Source organism: Scomber scombrus, chromosome 1 (assembly GCF_963691925.1).
Source record: "Scomber scombrus chromosome 1, fScoSco1.1, whole genome shotgun sequence".
Lineage (NCBI taxonomy): Eukaryota > Metazoa > Chordata > Actinopteri > Scombriformes > Scombridae > Scomber > Scomber scombrus.
Genome location: NC_084970.1, coordinates 34,270,172 through 34,281,244, shown reverse-complemented (window position 1 = coordinate 34,281,244; position 11,073 = coordinate 34,270,172). Strand labels below are relative to the sequence as shown.

Below are 11,073 nucleotides of genomic sequence, written 5' to 3'. Positions count from 1 at the left end.
AAGGAAGGAAGGGAGGAAGAAGGAAGGAAAGGAGGGAGGAAGGAAGGAAGGAAGGGAGGGAGGAAGGAAGGAAGGGAGGAAGAAGGAAGGGAAGGAGGGAGGAAGGAAGGAAGGGAGGAAGACGGAAGAAGGAAGGAAAGGAGGAAGGAAGGGAGGAAGGGAGGGAGGAAGGAAGGAAGGGAGGAAGAAGGAAGGAAAGGAGGGAAGAAGAAGGAAGGGAGGAAGACGGAAGAAGGAAGGAAAGGAGGAAGGAAGGGAGGAAGGGAGGGAGGAAGGAAGGAAGGGAGGAAGAAGGAAGGAAAGGAGGGAGGAAGGGAGGAAGACGGAAGACGGAAGAAGGAAGGAAAGGAGTAAGGAAGGGAGGAAAGAAGGAAGGAGGGAGGGAGAAAGGAAAAGAGGAAGGAAGGAAAGAAGGACAGAGGAAAGAAGGAAGGGAGGAAGGTAGGGGGAGGAAAGAAAGAGAGCAGGAGGGAGGGAGGGAGGAAGTAAAGGAAGGAAAGAGGGAAGGAAAGAAGGAGGGAGGGAGGAAGGAAGGACAGAAGGAAGGAAGAAAGGGGAATGGAAGAAGGAAGGGAGGAAAGAGAGAGGAAGAGAAGAAAGAAAGAAAGAAAGAAAGAGGGAGGGATGAAGGACAGAAGGAAGGGAGGAAAGAAGGACGGAAGGGAGGAAAGAAGGAACAGTCAAAAAAGACGGGGTCAATTTGACCCGGGAGGACGACACGAAGGTTAATGCTGTGCTCGTCACTTTTTTTTGGCAGGTGAAACTATAATTTTAAACCTTACAGTTATCTGTCTGTTCTGGACTTTCAAGAGGTCATTATCATTGGAGATAATGTCCAGCTCTGTGAAGAAGTTAATTCAATTTATTTCTAATGATGAGTGATTTTAATATTCAAGAGCAACTTTTTTTGTTTGAAGTTTTTAGGCTCTCTCCACCTGTCAGCAGAATATTAATGAAGATAATGAACAGCTTGTTGAGGAAATAACAGGAGGAACACCAACGTTTGAGGTTAGTTCTTTATCGACAGTAAAGCCTTTGGAGCCGCGTTGACTTCCCAGATGGCAACAAACACACACACACACACACACACACACACACACACACACACACACACACACACACACACACACACACACACACACACACACACACACACACACATTGTTATATAATGTCCTTTCTTTATATATTGTCAGCTCATTTATTTATTCTTTCTTTCTGTATTTTATTATGATATGAACCCTCTCGTGACCTGTGAGAGTTACCTCCCTCTCTCTATGCATCTATAGCCATTTACATTCATGTGCTATTAACCCTCCTGTTGGAGGAAGGGAGGAGGAAGGAAGGAAGGAAGGACGGGAGGAAGGAAGGAAGTAAAGGAGTAAGGAGGGAAAGAAGGAAGGAAGGAAGGAAGGAAGAAAGGGAGGACAGAAGGAAGGAAGGAAACAAGGAAGGACGGGAGGAAGGAAGGAAGGAAGGAAGGAAGGAAGGAAGGAAGGAAGGAAGGAAGGAAGGAAGGAAGGAAGGAAGGAAGGAAGGAAAATAGTAAGGAGGGAGGGCGGAAAAGAGGAAGGAAGTAAGGAGAAAAGGAAAGGAGGAAGGAAGGGAGGGAGGGAGGGAGAGAGGGAGTAAGGGAGCAAAGAAAGAGGGAAGGAGGGGAAGAACGAAGGAACAATCAAGGAAAGAAGGAAGGAAGAAAGGAAGGAAGGAAGGAAGGAAGGAAGGAAGGAAATGAGTAATGGAGGAAAGAAGGAAGGAAGGAATGAGGAATGAAGGAAGGAAGGAAGAAAGGAACGAAGGAAGGAAGGAAGGAAGGAAGGAAGGAAGGAAGGAAGGAAGGGAGGGAGGAACGAAGGAAGGAAGGAAAATAGTAAGGAGGGAGGGCGGAAGGAAAAGAGGAAGGAAGGAAGGAGAGAAGGAAAGGAGGAAGGAAGGGAGGGAGGGAGGGAGGGAGGGAGGGAGAGAGAGAGTAAGGGAGCAAAGAAAGAGGGAAGGAGGGGAAGAACGAAGGAAAAATTAAGGAAAGAAGGAAGGAAAGGAGGAAACAGGAGGGTTAATGCATTCACTAACTTCACTTAAACTTCTTTCTCGTCTCACAGAACAGACCTACTATTTACTAAAGTTGATTTTCAATGTGCTTCTATTTCCTCTCCTTCTCTCTCCTCTCCTTACTCTCTCCTCTCCTTACTCTCTCCTCTCCTTCCTCTCTCTCTCCCTCTCATCCCAACCGGTCGAGGCAGATGGCCGCCCACTTAGAGTCCGGTTCTGCCTGAGGTTTCTTCCCATTAAAAGAGAGTTTTTCTTTCCCGCTGTCACCAAGTTCTTGCTCATGTGGGAATGTTGGGTTTCTTTAAATTAAACTGAAGAGTACAGTCTAGACCTGCTCTATGTTTAACCTTTGTGTCGTCCTCCCGGGTCAAATTGACCCTGTCTGTTTTGACTGTTCCTTCTTTCCTTCCCTCCTTCCCTCCTTCCTTCCGTCCTTATTTCCTCCCTTCCTCCTTCCTTCCTTCCTGCCTTCCTTCTGTCCTTATTTCCTCCCTCCCTCCTTCCTCCCTCCTACCTTCCTTCATCCCTTCCTTCCTCCCTCCTTTCCTTCCTTCCTTCCTTACCTCCTTCCTCCCTCCCTCCTTTCCTTACTTCTTCCCCCCCTTCCATCCTTCCTTCCTTCTTTCTCCCTTACTCCCTCCTTTCCTTCCTTCTTCCCCCGTTCCATCCTTCCCTACCTCCTTCCTCCCTCCCTCCCTCCCTCCTTTCCTTCCTTCTTTCTCCCTTCCTTCCTTCTTCCTCCCTTCCTTCCTTCCTCCCTTCCTTGATTCGAGGACAACAGGAGGGTTAAAGTGCTTTGAGATAACTTTTGATGTGATTTGGTGCTATATAAATATAGATATTGATTGATTGAATGACTTACCCTTACCCTAACCTTAACCTTAACATAATCCCAAATTTACCTTAACTTTAAACTAAGTCTTCAGTCTGAAATGTATGATTTAAGGGGACTTACTGTTTGTCCCATAAAGAAAGCGAGTCCCCACAACATGAGGAATACCTGGTATGAACACACACACACACACACACACACACACACACACACACACACACACACACACACACACACACACACAACACACACACACACTTTGCTCTTGTCTCCTCTGCATTAGCCTATTGACGACCGCTGACGGGAAGCAGAGGAGGAGAGATAAGCACAGTGATGATGTGAAATATGATGATGCTGCAAAAGGCTGCGAGCAACACCAGTGACGAGTCATGTAAAATATTATCGGAGGGAAGAGAAAAGAAACGCCCAGTCATGATAACAAGGGATTATTAGTTGAATCCATTAATAGATTAACTCTAAATCAGCATTGTTTGGTTATCTGTGTGTGATTATACTCTATGGAAAGAGAGCTCAGTGTAAAGTGAGGACAGAGGAGAGAAACACAGCAGTATGGAAGAAGTATTTAAACCCTTTACTGATGCATACGTTATAATATTACAGTGTTAAAATATTCTTTCACAAGTCAAAGTCCTGGATTCATAGTTTTACTTCAGTATAATCAAGTAAAAGTACACATTATAATGCAGGATGCCCCCTTTCAGAATCTTATATAACTACATATATGATGTGGCCAAATATCATGAGTTTCTTTAACCCTCCTGTTGTTCACGAGTCAAGGAAAGAAGGAAAGATGGAAGGATGGAAGGAAAGAAGGAATGATGGAAGGGAGGAAGAAGGAAGGAAAGGAGGAAGGAAGGAAGGAAGGAAAGGAGGAAGGAAGGAAGGAAGGAAGGGAGGAAGAAAGAAGGAAAGGAGGGAGGAAGAAGGAAGGAAGGAACGATGGAAGGAAGGAAGGAAGGAAGGAAGGAAGGAAGGAAGGAAGGAAGGAAGGAAGGAAGGAAGGAAGGAAGGAAGGAAGGAAGGAAGGAAGGAAGAAAGAAAGAAGTAAAGGAGGGAGGAAGAAGGAAGGGAAGAACGATGGAAGGAAGGAAGGAAGGAAGGATGGAAAAAATTGGAAGGATGGAAGAAAGGGAGGAAGAAGGAAGGAAAGGAGGAAGGGAGGAGGAAAGAAGGAAAGGAGGGAGGGAGGAAGGAAGTAAAGATGGAAGGAAGGAAGGAAGGAAGGAAGGAAGGAAGGAAGGAAGGAAGGAAGGAAGGAAGGAAGGAAGGAAGGAAGGAAGGAAGGAAGGAAGGAAGGAAAGAAAAATGCAAGGAAGGAAGGAAGGGAGGAAAGAAGGAACAGTCAAAACAGACGGGGTCAATTTGACCCGGGAGGACGACACAAAGGTTAAGGAGGTTACAATCAGTAAACAGCAATACAAGCATCGGCTGTCCTTATAGACCCTCGATTCAAACTAAAAAACCTTTAATCGGGTAAAACATAGAGGTAAGAGCAGCAGAGCAGGGATCCAGATTTCCAATATGTTGTAAGTACAGAATAGACCAAGATAGCAAAATTACAGTATGGGGGGAAAAGCAGGATGACATAACAGGATGATGAATTGCTAAAACAATATTAGCAATAACTCCAGGAGGGTATCGAGGAAACTTCCACCTGCTGCCAAACAGATAAGGTGGAGCTAACTTTAACAACTTTTTATAGCTAAAATATGTAAAAGTCATATTTTATCAACTGATTATGTGTTCTGTAGAAATATTGATCTAGAAAGTGGACGACTGCTGACAGATAAATGGTGATATTCCCCCTTTTTAATGTGTATAAAAGTAGTTATAGTGACCTTCCAACACTGATACCTCACTGAATAATTCATGTTAAGAACTAGATTTTTGTTATGACTTTCTTTATATAAGAATAAAAATAATAATATAAAAAAATATGCATAAATATGTAAGAGGGTGGAGAGCTGTGTACATCGGACACACGCCATCTCCAAGTAACTGGTCCTATTGTTTGAACTTTGTCCCCAAAAGTCGCCTATGATAAAACACACACACACACACACACGCACATACACACACACACACACACACACGCGCACGCACACACACACACACACACACACACACACGCACACACACACACACACACACACACACACATCTTCAAGTAACTGGTCCTATTGTTTGAACTTTGTCCCCAAAAGTCGCCTATGATAAACCACACACACACACACACACACGCGCACGCACACACACACACACACATACACACACACACACACACACACGCGCACGCACACACACACACACACATACACACACACACACACACACACACACACACACACACACACACACACACACACACACACACGCACGCACACACACACACACACACACACACACACACGCGCACGCACACACACACACACACATACACACACACACACACACACACGCGCACGCACACACACACACACACATACACACACACACACACACACACACACACACACATACACACACACACACACACACACACACACACACACACACACACACACACACACACACACACACACACACACACACACACACACACACACACATCTTCAAGTAACTTGTCCTATTGTCTGAAATTTGTCCCCAAAAGTTGCCTATGATAAACCACACACACACACACACACGCACGCACACACACACACACACACACACACGCACACACACACACACACACACACACACACACACACACACACACACACACACACACACACACACACACACACACATCTTCAAGTAACTGGTCCTATTGTTTGAACTTTGTCCCCAAAAGTTGCCTATGATAAACCACACACACACACACACACGCACGCACACACACACACACACACACACGCACGCACACACACACACACACACACACACACACACACACACACACACACACACACACACACACATCTTCAAGTAACTGGTCCTATTGTCTGAAATTTGTCCTCAAAAGTCGCCTATTATAAACCACACACACACACACACACACACACACACACACACACACACACACACACACACACACACACACACACACACACATCTTCAAGTAACTTGTCCTATTGTCTGAAATTTGTCCTCAAAAGTCGCCTATGATAAACCACACACACACACACACACACACACACACACACACACACACACACACACACACACACACACACACACACACACACACACACAACGTGGTACAAATGTGGTTAATGGGGACAAATACACCATTTTTACCCACTTTGTGACCCTATAGAAGGATGAACAGTTCAACCAGATATTAATAGATAGTTTTTTCTCTATTTGGAGGATTTTTAGAGCCCAGTATTTATTTAACAAGAAAAAGCAAGAAAAAATGATTGTAGTGAAGTGAAAAGTCACTTTGTCACAGATTATCATATTCTATTATCCCTTTAATCATCCAGGAACCCCCTCTGACTCCGAGATTGGAAACAGCTAATTTAACCCAGCAGGGTGGCAATCTTTGAAATTACCTTTGCACTTTCTCCTCATTGAGAATTCATTATCTATGTATATGCAAATATGACTCATTTCTAATGTTTAACCTCCTCCTCCTCCTACTTCACTGTAAAGTCCCTTCACAGCACAGGAGGCTTTAACCCTCCTGTTGTCCTCGAGTCAAGGAAGGAAGGATGGAAGGGAGGAAGAAGGAAGGAAAGGAAGGAAGGGAGGAAGGGAGGAAAAAGGAAGGAAAGGAGGGAGGAAGGAAGGAAGGACAGGAAGGAAGGGAGGAAAAAGGAAGGACAGGAGGGAGGAAGGAAGGGAGGAAAGGAGGAAGAAGGACGGAAAGGAGGGAGGAAGGAAGGGAGGAAAGGAGGAAGAAGGAAGGAACGGAGGGAGGAAGGAAGGAGGGAAGGAAAGAAGGAAAGGACGGACGAAAGAAGGCAGGAAACAAAAGAAGGAAGGAAGGAAGGTAGGTAAGAGGGAGAAAAGAAGGAAGGAGGGAGGAAGGTAGGACAGAATGAAGGAAGAAAGGGGGATGGAGGAAGGAAAGAAGGAAGGGAGGAAAGAGAGAGGAAGGAAAGAAAGAGAAAAGGACAGACGGAAGGAAGGAAGGGAGGATAGAAGGAACAGTCAAAACAGACGGGGTCAATTTGACCCGGTAGGACGACACGAAGGTTAAGTTTCCACGTCACACTTGTTTTAAGGTGATTTAAGGTGAGCTCAGAGAAACTTTCCCTCCTTCAGCAGATGAACGTGAGAACAAACTCTGCACATGCGTCACTCTGCACTGAGAGAACAACGTCAAGCTGAAGGACGCAGAACAAAAACACCTTTCTGAGAGCAGAGAGAGTTTTTAAAGTTTAAACATCCCCTCCGGACATGTTTTTTAAGATGTATATAAAACATTCTCCTGTGCATAATAATTTGGGTCTGATCTAGTTTGAATTACCTCGTTAAAATCCTTGACATCTATTTCTTCTACCTCACTTGAACACAACATGTCTCCTTTTTTCATTGAGAAAAGTACAAAGTGTCAGTGTTTGTGTGCTGGAGGCTTCAGGTTTAAGACGTCACACTCGGGATCAGATGCACGCTGATTGGATCCAAAGTAGTTGTGAGGTCATAAATGATGTTCATACATGTCTTTACCTCAGATTTAAGGTGACACTTTTCCTCCTTCAGCAGCTGCATGCTCATCATTCTGCACAGAAAAGCTAAAAAAAATACAACTGAGGTAAACTGCAGGAGCTTAAATATGAGTTTTTGCTGCATATTTTCCATCAGATGCATCTTTGAAACATCATAGGTTGTCAGTTTTAGGCCACTTTAAATTAGAATTAAGCTCCTCTTCTTTTTATTATGTACATTAATGCCATGACGCCTGAAGCTGCCACACAGTGAATAGGAGTGTTTGGCACAGTCTGATCTAGTTTTACCCACTGAAAAAAGTTAAATTATACCATTAAAATCCTTGACATCTATTTCTTCTACTTCATTAAACATGCCTGAATCTATGTATATCTAATTTCCATTCATTAAGTTGAACTGCTGGACACAATATGCCTCTTTCTTCATTGAGAAAAGTCAAAAGTCTTAGTGTTTGTGCGCTGGAGGCTTCAAGTTTAGACGTCACACTTAGGATCAGACTAGTTGTTATGTCATAAATGATGCTCATACATGTCTTTACCTCAGATTTAAAGGTGAACACAGAGGCACTGGATGTGGAAAAATGAACTTAAAAGCTAAAACATCCAACTGAGGTAAACTGCTACTACTGACTTTAAAGCTTAAATATCAGTTTTTCAGCTTTTTTGCTGCAGTTTGATCTAGTTTTTCCACAAATTAAATTAAAAAATAAATGTTAAAGTTTCTGACATTTATTCCTCATTGACCATGCCTGAATCTATGAGCATCTATTTTTCATTGAATAAGTTGAACTGCTGGACACAATATGTCTCCTTCTTTCATTGAGGAAAGTCCAAAGTCTCAGTGTTTGTGCACTCAGATGCATATCGATTGGCTCCAGACTAATTGTGATGTCATAAATCATGCATACACATGTCGTTACCTCTGATTTAAGGTGAGCACAGAGACTTTCCTCCTTCAGCAGCTGAATGTGGAAAAATAAACCCAAACATTCAACTGAAGGAACAAAAACAAAACACAGGGAGCCTTTAAAGCTTAAATATGAGCAGCCTATTATCCACCAGAGGCATCTTTAATACATTATAGATTGTCATATCTTTTTAATTTTAGGCCACTTTAAATTAGAATTAAGCTCCTTTTCTGTGTATATACATAATGCCATGAAGCCCTGAAGCTGCCATACAGTGAATGGGGGAGTGATTTGGCACATTCACATCACTGTTATTGTCAATGGAGCTGCCTGGAAACCCCGGGGTGGTGTGACGTCACAGAACGCTGTCTCTCTCTCACACACACACACACACACACACACAAACGCACGCGCGCGTCACAGTTCAAAATTGGCTATTGACTGAGCTCCTTGACATCATCATCTAAAAAAAAAACAATAATAATAACAATAATAATAATAACAACAATAACAGTACGCGTTATTTAATTCCGTGCGCATTTTTTTGGCCCCATGTTGCGCCCTTCAGTTGGGTAAATGAACACACCGTCACGCCACTGCTTTACAAAACATGATCCACACTTTATTCGTATTTATATCATGAGTCATAAGCTACACAAACATTCATCTGCAACAAAATAAATTCAAGTCCAAAAGGAAAAAATAAATAAATAAATACAGATTTTTTGGATTTTTGGATTGAACCCAGACGAAAAATCACTATAATATTCCTATAATATTGCTGTTATAAGACTTTACAGTGTGTATGTGGTCCTCAGCTGAGTTTTAACTGTGCAGTGTGGGTTATTTATTTCATATAGCTCCTATTACATCACAACTATGATCCTGTGAGTTTTCCTACAGACATAAAGTGGTTCTGAATATTTACAGCATTTCATGGTATCTCCTCCTGTCCATCACCGTGATATATATCCTTACAGAGAGCCTATAGTCTTCCTGTGATGTGATATACTTTTAAACAAAATATATTCATATCATAGAATCACTATAGTTCTTGTTCGTAAGGGTGAGGCAGTCAGTCAGCACTTGCTCCACAGCGTTAATCATTAAAAAACTGTAATTACAAAGGAAACGAGTGGCAGATTTGTTTGTTTTTTCTTCTTCCCATCTCAATGCTACATTCAGATCTCGAAGGAGGCTCATAAGCACTTCAGCAGGAAAAAGTTGCAGAAAGCTCCCCGGGGACAGTCGCACATCTTCCCGATCCGTGCACCTTTCCTCACTGCGCACTGCTCCCCGACATCACACTGAGAGACACAAGAGACAAGAGACTGCGTTCATTTCTACACCTGCTGCGACATGCATCAATAACAGCATGGATCAATAACAGCATGGATCAATAACAGAGTGATTAAGTGTGTGATGTCGTACCGTTGGGACTTGGCCAAATTTCTTTTCCCACATTGGCAGTCGTTTAGCCTGCAGCTTTTCAAGAACTTCTTGGAGAGCACCAAGCTGACAGAGAACAGATAAAGAAAAAACAGCAAAACTGCTTCATAACTGTGTTTTAAGCAAAGAACTTAAGATACAGACAATATCCATAACTGTGCCATGTGCGTAATTCAATAAAGCGCACGAAAAGATAACAGCCTACACATAAAATAACTAAATCTGTTTGTTGATATTAACAATTTAATCATTTTAGTGGAGGTAAATCACATTTGTATTGGCTGCATATTTATATATTCTATATCTATGGCTATACATTTAGTTTAAAATGACATATCAATGAGATAAAGTGACAAAATCCGCAGCAGACAAGTTAACTACATGAGAAAAATCATTAAATTAACGTTTTTCTGAATTGAGTTGGTTTAATATTATATATGAACTCCAAAGACTGGAGTTCAGTAGCAACATCTTTAGTCTTTATTGAACACAACATCACTGAAATTGTGATTAGAGTCCAAATCTGATATAATAATAAAAAACAATAAAGCTTTTTTTTTGGTTTTGCATAAAGCTTTACAGTCGCTTCATCTTTTTTGCATGCATGCTGCGCAGTAAAAGTGCAGATGGAGATCTTACCAGCTGCTTCTCGCTGGTCAGGTTTGGACCTTTCGGGTAAAAGTCCCGCAGGGCTCTGGGGCTCAGCTCCTCTTCGGACTCCGCGTCCAATACGTCGGTTCCAGCCGCGCTGGAGAGCAGCATCAGTGCGCAGAGGAGCGCTCCGCTGAGCAGCTTGGAGATCTGCATGGTCCCGGTGCGCTGCAGCGTGTGGCCCTTTCCCAATCTCAAATAGTCGCTTCTCCGCGCCAAACACCTTTTTATCTGACTCCTGCCATCTGCTCGCTCCACCTTATCCTTTGATTTTTTCTTTTTGTCATGCGTAACAGCTGCCTTGGGTGAGTCATCCCGTAAAAGTTGCTGGGCAAAATATGCCTCAAAAAAGTCAACAACAACAACAGCAGCAGCACTGCGGGGGGGGGGGGGGGGGGGGGGGGGGGGGGGGGGGGGGGGGGGGGGGGGGGGGGGGGGGGGGGGGGGGAGATTACTCGTTACTTGGCTGGAGGGTGGATCATTAATAGATGATGGGGTCATTTCT

General features: G+C 43.3%; 1 protein-coding gene across 1 annotated transcript; it reads right to left on the bottom strand.

Annotated features, from left to right (window-relative positions):
- Positions 1–9,667: 9,667 nt before the first annotated feature.
- On the bottom strand, positions 9,668–10,775 carry cart3 (cocaine- and amphetamine-regulated transcript 3). Its single transcript, XM_062426602.1, has 3 exons — positions 10,557–10,775; positions 9,900–9,983; positions 9,668–9,775 (listed from the first exon to the last, which is right to left on the bottom strand). Exons 1-3 carry the CDS (start codon positions 10,722–10,724, stop codon positions 9,668–9,670), a joined length of 360 nt encoding a protein of 119 aa, XP_062282586.1. The 5' UTR covers positions 10,725–10,775.
- Between the last annotated feature and the right edge of the window lie 298 nt (positions 10,776–11,073).

Coding starts and splice junctions, on each gene's coding strand:
- cart3 (XM_062426602.1), bottom strand. CDS start 10,724: ATGCAGATCTCCAAGCTGCTCAGCGGAGCGCTCCTCTGCGCACTGATG. Junction 9,984..10,556: donor TGACCAGCGAGAAGCAGCTG/GTAAGATCTCCA, acceptor GTTCTCTGTCAG/CTTGGTGCTCTCCAAGAAGT. Junction 9,776..9,899: donor AATTTGGCCAAGTCCCAACG/GTACGACATCAC, acceptor TGTGTCTCTCAG/TGTGATGTCGGGGAGCAGTG.